Raw genomic sequence first — 15,844 nt, forward strand, 5'->3', positions numbered from 1 at the left:
CATTCTTATACTTTTGTTTCATTTTAAACCTTTGCTGTCAGAATTTGGCAATGGACCAAAGTCTGTCATTGCTATAACTCACCTTTGTATTTAAGGTGCAAAGCAGCACAGGCAAAGCCTCAGTGAATCCAGTCAGAGCATTGTGGGAAGTAATCATAACGATAACCACCATTGCCGTCCATGCACGCAAGAAGATCATTCATTGCTTTTCAATGTTCTGCAGGTCTGTTATCCTCACTACAGGCAAAACAGGGATAAGTGTGATCGGTTTGTTCCCCAGCAATTGCTAGTTCGGACTTCCTATAGGATTGCACTGAATGGACAGAGGCGAGAGAACCTTTGATAGAAAATGTCCCAGAATGACACAAGATAAGAAAAATTGAAGATCATTTGCTGTATATATATCCAGATGTTTATGAGCTCTGTTATCAAAGAAGTACTCTGGCTACTACAGCACAACACCGTATTCACAAGACAAAACTAAGTGCACCAACACAAATGGGAAGCCATCAGCAGCACCATCTGTTGATTCTGTTGAACATGGAAATTGCATTCTTGTGAAATTATGTATTTTGTTTTGTATTTCAAAGCAGTTTGAAGTCCAAATGATTATTACCAGTGTTCTCATTTAGGAATCAAAATAATGCAATGAAATGTACTTTACAATCTAGAAGATTTTAGATGTATTATTTTAATAAATGGTGCACTGCTACACCAACGTGGCCTGAAACCAATACTTGCAGGTAGGATAAAGCTTAGTGCTTATTCTGTGGGTTCTTTGTTTTGGTTTGTTTTTGTAATCTTTAAGGATAGTAATATTGCATACTGCACATTAAGAAATATGCAGACTTCATGTGCAAAATCTGTAGCACATTTCAAAACAGTGCTGGCAAACCAAAACAACCCATACCTCTGTTGGTAAAACTGAGGAAAGTGAGGCTAAGAAAAGAAAGAACTGATGAGCCAATCATCTTTATACTGAGGCTTTCTCACAGAAACTGTGTTAACTTTTAGTTTAGTTTCATTCCCAGGTCAGTAGCGATTAGTATACAGTCAGAGTGCTCTGCAGGCTTTTGTGATGTGGTTGCCTGCTGTTATCAGTCTGATTTGCTGCACTTTATGCTCAGCTTGCAGATGCTGGCCCAAACTCAAAGTACCCAGTGATATTTTAATACCGTTTGACACAATGTGTAGATCACTTTTGACCTGTCAACTGAGCCGTCTGGAAGTTTTTAAAGGGAAATGTGCCTCCCAGAAGCACAGTTGTATCGTTATTTTGTATCCTGGACGCAGTAGGATGCAGGAAAAGGCTGCAGTGGCTGAACTACGGTGTGCTGAAATGGACAAAATAGCACATTACTATTATTTTTTATATTATATGCTAATTTTGGACCTTAATCACATTGTAATAAACAACCTAAAGCTGACAATAATGTAGCCAGAGGTAGAGAAGAATAAAAGGCAAACCTTTATAGTGCATGGTGATCGCTGTTGATGTATAGCAATAAACTCGACCACACTATGAGAGGTCTGGTGGGCTATTTGAACAGTACTGTTCAAACTACAGACTCTGTCTATCACCTCCATGTCATTCCCACCCTTAACTGAGTGTACAGACTGCACCCTCCAGTGGTAATCTATTGAAGGACAAGAGCTCAGAGTCATTTAACCATTCCTTTTAATCATTCAACAATTTACACACTGATTATGCAGCTTTCTGTGAAAGGGATAGATCGATCTGTATTTGAAATACCCAAAGCATGAACAGATTGCTTTGTGCATTTGTCAAATTATTTGATTTGATTTAAGGCACTGGCTGAGCAGAAAAAGCGACAATGTCACATGAATCTTGCAAATATGATACTGTGTATCTAACATGAACTGAAACACAGTTTCCACTCCAACATTCCCGCATTTCTGCTCTTCGGTCTACCTAAAGAAAGACTAAAGAAAGATCACATAACATGTTACGCAACTGACTGCAACCAACTGAAATTAAATGCAATTTATTACACAGAATAATCAACTTGTGTTATTCCTTTTCCAAACACATACTAGGATAAGTAATCTTTGCTTTCATCTGCACACCATTGTTAATGCATACATACAATACATGCAGCTGAACCTTAAACCTCAGATATCTACTTGCATTACCAGACTTGTATACAAACTGTATATATTAAGAGTATACTTTTAGTAATATGTTATATAATGAAGTATAGGATAAGCAGGGTTCCCCCTCTTTTCCAGAGATCATTTTCCAGGACATTTCCAGGACATTTTCATTGATGATCAAGCTGGTATGACAGTCTAAATTTAGTTCCTAATTTAGTTCCTAAATAGTCTAATATGTTCCTCTCAGTGGAAGTCTACATTGAAAGACATGTAGTCTATGGCTATCGATGAAATCATCTCTTACATACTTAAAAATGATGGCAAATTGATAATAGAATAATGCAACCACAGATGTACAGCACTTCACTTTATTAGTGCAACCAAGTAACAATGATGGGCAACATCTCAGCTTTCTCTTTTCTCAAAAAAATATAAAATGAGCTAAGAAAAAAACAAAAGAGCCAGCAAAGGAATCAGGAAGCTGCCTTACAGAAATAATTAAATAATAATAATGATCAGAGGATCAGTGCATTAATGACCTAAATAGATCTGAATGACAAAAATGGCCACAAATGTTTCTCAACTCAACTCAGACTCAAAATATACCTGCTTCATCATGATATTCATCCTGCTAAGTGGTCGATATGAAACAAAGCAAATGTTACGTTTTTTATTTGAGTTACCGTAAACTCTGAAAAAATCGCACCGGTGTAAAGACGCACTCTGTATTTGAAGATCTCTCAGAGATTTAAAAAAATGTAAACTGTCTTCCTGCATGGCGATGTCTGTTATGATCAGGGATGTCTACAACGTGGAGTTTCTGTGCAGCTGTGTCACTCTTTTTGTTCCGTTTGTTTTCACTATTGGGAGTTTGCACTCCTGCTAGCTAGAGCAGGGGATCTCAAACTTTTTGGAGCCAGGGACCCCTTACAGGTGAGAAAATTGTCCAAGGCCCCCCTCATAATTGTAACACAGATTAAGCACATTAGTGATGTGTCATGATCAAAAGCTGCGGCTCTGAGAGTCCATGCTTTATAGTGAATCAGAAGAGCCGGCTCGCATCAAGAGAGAGTCGGCTCCCAGTTTTTTCCTTTCCCTGCTTAGCTCTCTCAGTGCTCAGCTCCAGCTCTACTCACAGCAGAACTTTGTTCTGATTGGTCAGCATGGCGGCCATGCGGCCAATCATATGTGAGGATATAGGATACAGGTGATGGAGGGGAGGCTGTGTATCCTGGCTACATCTGTTCCTTCAGAGAGAGTCTTCTTGAAGACCGGGCAAATACTCACTGAGAGGAGAAATCGGATCAGCCCATCCAAGCTGAGGCATCGGATTTTACTCAATGCCAACCTGAGGACATTAATAATGTTTGCTCCAGTTTGGTTCTGGTTCTGTTTGCTTGAGTTTGGTTCTGTTTCTGTTAACCTGAGTTGGTACTGGTTCTGTTTGCTTGAGTTTGGTTCTGGTTTTGGTTCAGCTTGCAGTTCGGTTCTGCTTCAGTTCTGGTACGGTTCTGGTATGGTTCTGGTTCAGTTCTGTTCTGGTTCGATTCTGGTTCGGTTCGTGTTCGGTTCTGGTCGTTTCTTGTATGGTTCGGTTCGGTTCCGGTTCTGGTACGGTCCTGGTTCGGTTCTGGTTCAAGTCTGGTACAGTTCTGGTACGGTTCTGGTACGGTTCTGGTACGGTTCTGGTTTGGTTCGGTTCTGGTTCGGTTCTGATTCGGTTCGGTTCCGGTTCGGTTCTGGTTCAGTCTGGTTCGGTTCTGGTTTGGTTCTGGTTTGGTTCTGGTTCGGTTCTGATCTTCTGGTAGGGTTCTGGTTCGGGTCTGGTTCGGTTCTGGTTTGCATGAGTTCGGTTCTGGTTCTGTATGCTTAAGTTTAGTTCTGGCTCTAAACCCAACCCTAATCCTAACCCTAACCCTAATCCTAACCCTAACCATAACACTAACCCTAATCACAACCCTAATCATAATCATAACCCTAACCCTAACCCTAACCCTAATCATAATCATAACCCTAACCATAACCCTAACCCTAATCACAACCCTGACCCTAACCATAACCCTAACCCTAATCATAATCATAACCCTAACCCTAACCCTAATCATAACCCTAACCCCAATCACTAACCCTAATCACAATCCTAACCCTAATCATAATCATAACCCTAACCATAACCCTAACCCCAATCACAACCCTAACCCTAATCACAACCCTAACCCTAATCATAATCATAACCCTAACCCTAACCCTAATCATAACCCTAACCCCAATCACTAACCCTAATCACAATCCTAACCCTAACCACAACCCTGACCCTAATCACAACCCTAACCCTAATCAAAACCCTAACCCTAATCACAACCCTGACCCTTATCACAACCCTAACCCTAATCAAAACCCTAACCCTAACCCTAACCCTAATCACAACCCTAACCCTAATCACAACCTTGACCCTTATCACAACCCTAACCCTAACCCTAATCACAACCCTAACCCTAACCACAACCCTAACCCTAATCACAACCCTAGCCCTAACCACAACCCTGACCCTTATCACAACCCTAACCCTAATCACAACCCTAACCCTAATCAAAACCCTAACCCTAACCCTAACCATAATCACAACCCTAACCCTAATTACAACCCTAACCCTTACCCTAATCATAACCCTAACCCTAACCCTAATCAAAACCATAACCCTAATCATAACCCTAGGTTTAGGGTGAGAATGATTTTGTAACAGAATAAATGCACACAATTGGGCAATTATAAGGCTTCTCATAAAAACACCTTACGTAAAAGGGTTTTCAACACACAAACCTTAATTTTTTGCAAAGTTAAGGTAAAATATACGGCTACAAAAGACCCTAAACTAAGAGCCGTTCGGGAGTTGAAAGAGACGGCTCTTCTTTTGGGGCCCTGTCAAAAGAGCCGGCTCTCTGAAAAGAACTGAACTTCCCATCACTAAAGCACATGCTTACTACCATTTGCACTCTTAGTTGCTCTTGGAACTATTTGTATTGTGAAACGTATCAATGTAAATACTTCAGACCTGTACCATAGTGATAAACAGATAACACTTCAATTTGAATCAAGTAAATACCACTTGTATACTTTAAAACAGAGGGTCATTTCATTCCTTGTGGACTCAACATGACAGCATTTATACTTTTCAAGTAATTGATCTTAAACGCTTTCAGAAAATTAACAGTAGCAAGACTCACATATCCCTTCGAGCCACCAAATGGTATCATAACAATGGTGTATGCTGTTTTGTAATGACACAGCACAATTTTATGATTTACTAGAAATGTATTCAAATTATTTCACGGACCCCCCCAGGCTATGGTTCGCAGACCCCCAGGGGTCCCAGGACCTCACTTTGAGAACAACTGAGCTAGAGTACGGTAATTGAGCCAAATGTACCATAAAACATAAACAATATACCCCTGTTTTCTGTGAATGCATTCTATGAAGTGCAGGAGAAAAGATGTGAAAAAAGTTGTGCAGTGTTGCTGTCTTTTCCAGCACAGAGTGCACTCAACTTTCAATGAACGGGGATGTGTTTTGTTAATAGGGTCAGGTCAAACGCAGCCATGTTGGAATAATTTTCCAGGACTATATGTGATTTTCCAGGACATTTGACTTTTTCTCCCATTTTCCAAGTGTTTTCCAGTACTGGAAAACTGGTCAACTTTTTTCCAGGTTTTCCAGGACGCGTGGGAACCCTGATAAGGATAATTACTCCAATGTGGTAGTGTTTCTAAATACTGCGAGACTTGTTATATCTTGGTCCAAAGTAGTTTACTTAGAGCAAGTAAGCTTGACAGATCAGCACTTTTCTCATCTCTGCCTAAAGCCATCTGCTGTGAGGCTGATAGCAGCAAATGGCACAGATCACTGAAACAGCTCTTGCTAACCTGTTCTGTTGGGAACGTAGATGCAGAGTAAAAAATGATGATGATGCATCTAATATGAGTTTGATACTATAATCCACAACAATGTGCTGATGTGGATACAACCTGATAGAAAACTGTGAGCAAAGTTTCCTTGCTTTGGGTGCATATATGTACCATTTATTAGTTAATTGAGGTTTTGTTCTCGTATAGTTTTACATTTTGCTGAGTCTATAAAATATTAACTTCAATGCACACAATTTTTGCTCCTGTATCTTCAGATTGTTCCACACTGCCACCCATTTGACCTAACCCCCCTCCAATGTTTTTGCATTACATTAAATCATTTTTGTTTTATAAAATGTCTTCATATCATTAATAGTTTTATATTTTGTAAAATGTTTTAACATTTCATTCATTTTTTTATGTTGCGAGAAATATTTTTGGCATTTCACAATGTGTTTCATGTACTGCAAAATGTTGATCACAAAATTTTGGCATTTGATTGATTATTTTAGAGTTCAATAAAATATTTTTGGTGTTCACTGAAATGTTTTTTGTGGTCATGAAATATTTGTGCAGTGGACCCTCAGGCCTCCAAAGTTTTTGCACATTCAGAAGTAACTAATGAACTCGCAGCCAAATGCCAAAGAACTCAAGGCTGCTGGACTCACATACTTTTGGTCTGGGTTCGTGCATGAGGTGTGTTTCAAAGTACAATGCCAAAAATATACTTTTTATGAAATATATACTTATACGTACATTTACACATGAATCTACAAGGATATAAATGACAAGCTGCAGCTCCTCACCATTTTCCATTTAGTGCTTGTAAGCCTCTCCTGTTCATGGTGTTCTGACATTCACAGGTATATCCATTCAACATGACACTTCACAATAGAAACTACAATAACCCTACCCGAATCCAAACCCATCATCAGTTCCCACAGAAAAGAAATAACATGAGCATTGAGTAAATACTGACTTAATGGTTTCAGTCTTGTCAAGACAACTACAGGAAATTAAGGAAGACTCTAGTGCTGATATTATTGTTGGAATGCTGGAGAGTTAATGGAGTCTCGTTATTCAGCTTGGAAGCAAAAAAAAAAAAAACACAAGGCATAGTCCTTACTTCCTACTTCTACATTTTCCTTTGATGCTGTTTGTTTCACTTGCACTTTTCCTGCATTGTCAAACTGTTCTTCACTGCTGTCTTTTTTCAGACAATAAGCAGTTCATGGCTTGGGTAATATGCATTAATAATGAGTTTTGTTCAAAAGTTGAAAGTGACACTGATTCATTTTATATTCTACAGAAATGCTCGTACTCAAAACGATCCTGGTGTATTTCTGGTGAAACATCACAATGAATGAATGAGGGTTCAGTCTAACATTTGCTGCCCTGAAAGCACAAGCTTTCAGGATCATCTCTCAGTGTCTGCATTAGCGGGGCAGATGTTGCAGCTCTTGGACATACAGTATAACATTTACTTCAGCTCAACATGACAGCTCTAAAGCATAAATGTCTCATTTCATCAAATGCTTTGCTCCCTCAGTGTGTCCCTTGCTCACCTCCTTCTCCAATTTCAGGTGGGACAAGTTCAGATGAAAGGATGTACAAACAGAGAACTTAAAAGAGGCTCAACACAAAGGCAGTGCACAGTCTTGTGTTTTGGAAGATAGGCTTTGACATTTTTTTGTTGTTGTGTAGTCTCAAAATACTCTGAAAAGACAGCTTAATGCAATGCCCTTTTTAACATCAAGCTTCTGTGACTCAGATATGACATCAATGATACTGATGAACACTTTGGGTATTGGGCATCAGGGATGTTTACTTGATTTTGATTCACTATTCCTCCGATTACACAGACACTCTAATTAAGTCCCAAAAAAAAGTGACTTTTTTGGGACTGAACTTGCAGTAACTGCCATTTTGACTGACAGGACCCAGTCTGATCTCATCCACCATAAACAGAGCACTTTGCAGGACTTCGAAAGTCACAGCAGCAAACTTCCTTTTAACAGGCAGAAACCTCGAGCAGAACCAGACACATGTTTGACAGCCACCTGCCTCGATTGTGTTAGGGTGGGAAAGAGGGGTAGAGGGAGATGAAGAGAGAAAGATAGATGGATAGAGAAAATAAGAACACCACTTAGACTTAGACCCATGCTGAAATAGTGCTGCTGTCTAAACTGAATTGACCTGAACTAGAATTGTATATCTTCTTGGTATGGATGAAGAACACCTGTCATAGTTCTGCAATGAGGAATCAAGGTGGAAATGAGTTTCTGCATTGTAAGTTTGTAAATGAGATATTGGTTCTGAGTCCTAAATGAGTATTTCAAAGCGATTTCCCTCTATGTGTCAAAAGTATGGTATTAGTATGAGTAAATACCACTGTATAAATCTCACTTGTGTGTTTGTGGTCAGTGTGTCACTTTTTGTGGTCAGTGTGTTACTAAGTTTACTCATTTGACAGTTTTTTTCTTCCTTATAATGTCCATATTATATGAATGTAAAGCTGTGTTTAAAAAAGACCTGAACTCCATTTCAGTGCCTTCAAGTCCAGACCCCTGATACTGTTACAAACACGTTTGATATTCTTTTGCCACTAGATGGCGACAAATTATCACATTTGAAAAAGCAAAGAGGATTTCAAGAGGCATTGCAGCTGAACTTCTATTCACAGAACATCTTACTGTTATCCAACATCCTACTGAATGAACAGGAGTAAGCTGATGCCAGTAACAAAGCCATACAGCTCTAAAAGGGAGTCCAGAGTGAATGCCAGACCATAGTCACATGACAGTAAGTTCAGTGCTGTAAAAACTGCCCCTAGTCAAATAAAATTGAAGTAAACTCTTGAAAACAAATGGCTTTAAGTTAAGGAGGACCCAAATAATTAGCTGTTCTGTTCTGAGCAGTTCATTCGTATATGAGCATAACAGAAGTATGAAGCTTCATATCTTTCTTCTATATGGGACATCTTACCTCTCCTGCCAGTGAAGTGCACATTTTCCTGCGCTGCTTTTTGCTGAGTTGATTTGGAGGCATGTTGAATGGCTCCTGTTATTGGCAAAACATACAAGAGAAAAGAAGAGAAAATTAAAGCAGTTGAGCACAAGATATTACAGAAAAAGAAAGAACCAAGAGAACAATATTCCAGGCTGAATTAAAATCCAGAGCATCACTTTATATCTTGTTTTACCCAAGATATATTGAATTGGTGAGGGCCTAAATCATAAGTGCTGCTGCCTCACAAAACATAAGCCATTTGGGGCAAACAGACAAGAGATGGGAGGAATCTATCAAACAGAATCAACTTAAAACTGCAGTGTGTGATCTTTCCACTGGGTGTCATAGAAGATCACTGATTGCAGGAAATCCCAGCTCAGTGTCTCTGGCATCAAGAAGATGTTTTAAACTTGGGTGTTGTTTCTGTCACTTCAGATATATACACATGTTCAAATCTCTTTTAGATTTTAGAATGTCTCAAAGTCATTATTTTGTTGCTGTAAAAAAAATGTTTAAAACTGAAACAAAAAAAAAAAGGAATCAACATTCAAGAGGAACTTTCCATATCTGGTGCTGCCTAAGACACATGGTGTCAGAAATTTGGCAGAATACCTACACATATAAATAAACCATTTATATTCAAACATTATTTTTTTATAATAATGCATGAAATCTTGTGATCTTCATCATGCTAACAAGCAGTGTGCCAATCCTAAGTGCAGTGCACATTGGAAGTAGAACTCTGTGGCAGTCTTCACATCTATTATACTTCAAGTGAGCCTCTTCTGTTCAATGATTGGAGCAGACTCTGAGCAACATTATTATTCAAATACAGGGTTTTTAAAATAGTATACCAGCATACAGCAAGTTGACTACAGACAACTACTTGTGCAACTTTCTAAAATTTAGGCAAGGGCTGAATTTTTGAGAGGTTTGCAATTCAGAGGTCAATATGCCTAAAAGATCATTCTATGTATACTACACCAAAAACATTGTTTAAAACTACAGGTGCGTCTGGACAAATTAGAATATCATGAAAAAGTTAAACATTTTCCATCAGCAATTCAAGAAAGTGAAAAGGGAATATGTTCTGGACTAATTAAATGCAAACTCAAAGGATTCAAGCATTTTCTATTACAATTTTGATAATATTACTTATGGCTCAAAAAATTTAAAAAGCATATCTCAAAATGATTCTTTTGAGATTACTTAGTGTGGGTACCACAGAACAAAGCTGTAGTTTTGACACTGTAAAAATCCCACCAAAACTCCACACGACTACTTGTTAAAAGATTTAATGGTTTCCTTCAGCGAAAAATAAAAAAGTAAAGAAAAGTGTCCATTTTCCAAATTTACATCCAAAAAGAGACTGAGAGGTCAAAAAACCAAGTAGCTCCACTCTCTGCCTAACTGCCACCTCGTTCATTCAAAACACTACTTCTCTCCAGAGATCAAAGTACTAGTAACAAGGGGGCAGGGTTACAGAAAGCAACGGTTAAGCCACCCATCCAACACAGGACATGCTATTTATATGTAATAAACCCAAATACATTTTAAACAGAATTATGAACTTAACTTTCACCATCAATATATAGCAGTAAATATTTCTATGAATGCTTCTGAAAAATTTGTTAACTATGTAAATAATTATTTTGCACATGGACTTAAATTCTTACATCATGAGGTGCATTTAGGCTCCTACACTTAGAAGCCTAATAGGACAGAATGCCTTTATTGTTATTGTGCATAGTACAACAAAATTGAAATCTGAATACAATGACAAAAATTTAAATGACTAAACAGATTTGACACTCAAGCAAAAACCTAAAACCATTAATAAATATCTGTAAATAACAGTTTTGTTATTGCAACTGTAACACAAGAAATACTGGACTTCTGTGTGGGAGTGGAAAACGCTATGTATTTATGTTCAGAGTTCTGATGGCCCAGGGGAAGAAGTCTATCCTTTTAGGCTCTTAATTCCTCCCAGAGGGCAGAAGAGCAAACAGTTCAAGCCCTAGATGAGTGTTGTTCTTTATGTATTTGGTCTACTTAATTTAGAGTTAGAGTAAATCCCTATCAACACATCCACAGTCACTGGGAAGACCGCTGACTGTACAGCTGTCCAGAAGATGATAATTAACACCCCCCACAAGGAGGGTAAGACACAGAAGGTCACTGCTAAAAAGGCAGGCTGTTCTCAGAGTGCTGAACTGAAGCATAATGGAAGGTTGACTATCAGGGAAAAGTGTAGCATAAAGGTGCAAGCAAAGGAATGACTTCATCCTTGAGAGGAAAATTGTCAAGAAAAATTGATTAAAGAACTTGGAAGAGCTTCACAAGGAGTGGTGTTAAAGAGGATAAGATGCTTTATTGAACTGAATATGCCAACAAATCCTTTTGTACAGCATGACTGGGCACAGACTCATGCTGATCACTCTGTCGTCTCTGCTTTTATTTTTGTCACACCTAAATTTCTTGCACAACCACACACGAGACCAACTCTGATTCACAGGGGTGCAAGTTTGCACACTTTGTCTAGACCCTTTGCGATCTCATCCAAATACAAAAGGCACTCCTTGAGCAGTGACCTGTTCTGGACCTGCAGAACGGCAATCAAGGACTCCTCAATGACTGATGTCCAGAAATGTCACTAACACTGCAAAACAATGGGGAAAAAAAGAAGCAAACAATCACTTACAGGAAAAAAATATCAAAATAACTTTATTTCTAACACTATATTGTTTAAAGCTCCTGTTTGGAATCTAAAATTCTACTATGGGTCAACCTTGAGAGAAACTATCTCGAACTCTTTCCCCTTGAACCAGATGCAAGATGTCAGCAGGATGTAAGTGCTACAAACGCAAAGCAAGCAACCATCTGTTCAATCCACACCAACTCTGAGCTGTGACATTGTTACACTGTCCTCACACCCAGCTGTCCCGTCAGAAAACACGTATGTTAAGGAAGAAAATGTGTCAGTGTGTTTTACATTTTATTAAATGTACCATGGGACAAGAATTTTCAAAATCTGGATGTATATTCAACATCTGTCATCACATTTCCTAAAATCTGTTGCATAACACGGATGAGTAGCACATCTCAAAAACACTCCAGGAACACTTGAGACCCAACTTCTGTCAGATGACATATCAGACTGAAGGTTTGAGTCTGAGGCTTGCTTCACACTAATGCTTGAATCATGCATTGTTGGAGCCATGTTTGGGGATTGCAAGATGGGGAAACGCCTTAGGCACGACAACATCGCTAAAAACTGTTCATCTGAACATCTGTTCAGCTCTGCTGGAAGATACTTTCTGTCATTGGTCTAATTTGTCCTTGGAGCAGCAGAGACTCGCTGCAGTATAGTATGAGTGAACTATTGTACCAGGAGCAACCACAGCCACCTTAGGAGGAACTAGCACATCTTTATGGGGCGCTGGAGGCCTAGCGGTCTAGAGGCTGTGGTCCTCGTCGCGGAGGTCGCCGGTTCGTCTCCCAGCCGGTCGACCATTTGTTGCATGTCTTCCCCCACTCTATACTCCCCACATTTCCTGTCTCTCTTCAGCTGTCCTATCAATAAAAGGTGAAAAAATATATATAAATAACTTTAAAAAAAAAAAAAAAAAAAGTACATCTTTATTTTGATATTGTTGAATGATTTGAAGAAGTTCCCTCCATGCAAACCAAAGAAAGTCGTAATGATATGTCTGTCTAATGAGTGGTTGCTCTCCACAGGCTCTCAGCAGGGTTGTGTCCCTCTTTTTAGCTCATCCTCTTAACCAAAAACTGTAGAAGTCGGAACAAAGACAGGTTTGGAGAAGTTTTAGTCAATCTGCTTCACAGAAATTAATCATTGAATTCTTCTATTGACTGTTAGATGACTCTTGCCAGTCTGTCTGCTATGAGGTAGATTCAAGTTCTGACTTGGCTTGACTTGTCTTCTTCTTCATAAGTCCTGAGCCCAGAGCTGAAGTCCATGCAACACCAAACATACTGGGCATCTGGCACCCTGTGAATATCTTTCACAAAAGACACTGTTAGGGAGAAAACTGCGTCATTAAACACCTTTGTCTGATATATCAGCTTGCCAAAGGGGTGGTGAATGAAGACCTTACAGGACTGGGAGACAGAGATAAAGAGAGAGAGAGAGAGAGAGGGTGCCACCTAACGCAAAGTTACCATGAGGGAATAAGAGTGCAGCTAGAAATGCTCAAGACGAGAAGCATCTAGTTTAATACAAATGGCCACATGGGACCCATTCTCTATGAGCTTCCTCACATGCACAGCTAACATGCATCTGTCGTTCTTCAGAGCAACTTCTCTCCTGACCAGAAATATCTCGTCAAATATCTTGTCAAATATCTCGTCAAATATCTCTAAGTGTAAAGGCTTTATGTTGCTGTCAGAAAGTTGTGTTTGCATATGCGTATGTGGTCTCCTGCTTGCAGCACACTGATCAACGTCTTGGGCCTGGCAGCTTAAAAAGAGACTAAAATACAACCAAACTTAAAATGAGTGATACTGACAGTGCTGATGACATACTGCCAACTGTGCAGGACACTTTTATGAACCTGAGCGCACAGAGGAAGAGAAACTGACTGAGGGGGAAAAGGGAGAAACTTCCATGCTTACCAGAGAACAGGAGAGATCTCAAGTTACCTAGTGGTGCAGGAGAGTAAACTGAGAGCTTATGCCCATGAAGTGAGAGAACTATGAGTTGGAATGATGACTTTCTTCAATATTCAGAGTTAAAACCAAAAACTGAATGGAAGTACGTATTCAAAGCAAGTGTAATTTTTTAATGGCTAATTTTCTAATTCCAAGTGAGCATCCAAGAAATAGTACTATGATTATTTGTTGACCGCGAGAATTGAAGCCAATGCGGAAGTGTTAAAAACTGCAGTTTCTCGAGTATCTTAAGGCTGTCTCCAGAAGTACCGGAAACCATGTTTACAGCCTGGTACAAAAAATAAGTGTAGTCTGGTTAGCTTATTTCTCGTTCAGCACACACTGTACTGGGAGTCAATTTATTCATAACGCGTCAATTTGGAATATATTAATGATTTGATTTTCTGATTGACAGGCGGGAACACTGTAGCTGTTGGTGAGGAGGCTTAAAGCCGGCCTCGTTACCTCACACTAGCTCAACAGAAGTTAGGTTGAGTTCAGCATTTCCAATATGGCTGCCGCTGATGATCGGCTTCAAAACAGCCATCAGGAACAGATTGATGATGCTACAGATGCTACGTCCATTAATCATATAGTCTAGGGATTAAACTTAGTGTATTTGCTTAATATATCATTATATTACTATGAAGATATTTTATTGTATTTTTGAACACTAGATCACTGGGACAAAAAAAGGTTATACTTCTAGAGACTAAATATTGTGAGATTTATCTGCAAAAAACATTGCACACCACAGGTCAGTGGGTCTTTTTGAATACTATTTCTGAACGAAAACCCAGAACACTCATTTTCATTCAAACCCCACTGATCAAGTTGGTGTTTTAAGAGATCAAACAAAATGCTTAAACAATGCTTAAATAGAACATAAACATGCACAGCGCTGGTCTAAATGTGGAGACAGAGTTATTGTTAATGTTGCAGAAGGACGGCAGCACATAGGATCACATTTCTAAAAACATTCACAAATGTATCATATCAATGACGAAATATTTCATCTAATTGCAACCCATCCTCTGTCACTCAACACGTTAACTCTGATGACTTGATCCACCAGATCTATGGTTCAGAAGATATAATTGTAATGTGAAGCGTTTGAACTCCACAGGCTGAAGTCTCTGTTAACAGTGACAGGCACGCAGGTCCTCTTGATGGACAGCCGAATCTAATAAATCCCACATCCACATGCTGGGAGAGACATGAAGAGTAATAAAACAAAGAGAGATCACGAGACACAGTAGCTTGAAGTATTAAATCAAGAAAATATGGCAGGCATGTGATCTGTCACTCAGAGTAGCTGTTGCTCTGGATAAGGACGAGGGTTGGTGCTTCTATATGTGGCTCAGGACACATTCCAATATAGAAATACATCCTAGAGAAACTCTCAGGAAGCATGTTAATATAACATATATATATACAATGAGAAGCACTATGTGATGTTGACTTGGTTCAAATCTGTCTTTATGATCTTCCCTGGGATGGATGTGCTAAGATGATAAAAAATTGAAATACCTTTCAAACTGTACTAAGCTGCTTGCTGCTCATCAGCATAGTGCCAGAGGAAAATCTATTCAGGTAAATGTGTATTTATTTCCTGACTCTCATAAGATGCTAGAGCAGTATTATGTGATGTCTAATGTTATTGTAGAGCAGAGATCTGAACCTTTGGTTACGCCACATATCATTTTTGTTTGTATGTATCATCTTAACCTTTAAATTTGGGGCTGGGGGAGCTTGTGACAAAACGAAAAAGCACCAGTACCAACAAAGTATTGAATCTTAAACTTCCACAAACACATCTTTAAAGCATCTGTACCTGAGATGTATTGCAAACCCATTTCATTTTACAGTTTATTTGTAAGTGGTAACTTAATGCACTCACAATATGATAATCACATGATTTTTTTATTTAAGTAATCCAGTTTATGTTAGAGCTCTAGTAAAGACATTGCCTCATAAATAAACATTACTTTTGATGCTTTAATTTAGCTTTATTACTGCTTTTTTTGTGGTTTCTTTACTTTCTGCTTTGATACCAGGCATGCTTTTATTTTGAAAGAACACAAAGGGTACTTTTCATTTCATACAGTTAAGGGGGTAAATAAAAACAGTAAAAAAAAAAAAAGGGA

General features: G+C 38.8%; 1 protein-coding gene across 1 annotated transcript in view; it reads right to left on the reverse strand.

Moving 5' to 3' along the window:
* plppr5b (phospholipid phosphatase related 5b) overlaps positions 1-15,844 on the reverse strand; it is a 110,308-nt gene that overhangs the window by 92,271 nt on the left and 2,193 nt on the right. Inside the window, exon 2 of the mRNA XM_034705861.1 lies at positions 9,003-9,077. Coding sequence (XP_034561752.1) covers positions 9,003-9,065 — 63 coding nt within the window. The 5' untranslated portion in view covers positions 9,066-9,077. The remainder of the gene's footprint in view (positions 1-9,002; positions 9,078-15,844) is intronic.

This window comes from Notolabrus celidotus, chromosome 17 (genome assembly GCF_009762535.1).
Source record: "Notolabrus celidotus isolate fNotCel1 chromosome 17, fNotCel1.pri, whole genome shotgun sequence".
In the NCBI taxonomy this organism is placed as follows: domain Eukaryota; kingdom Metazoa; phylum Chordata; class Actinopteri; order Labriformes; family Labridae; genus Notolabrus; species Notolabrus celidotus.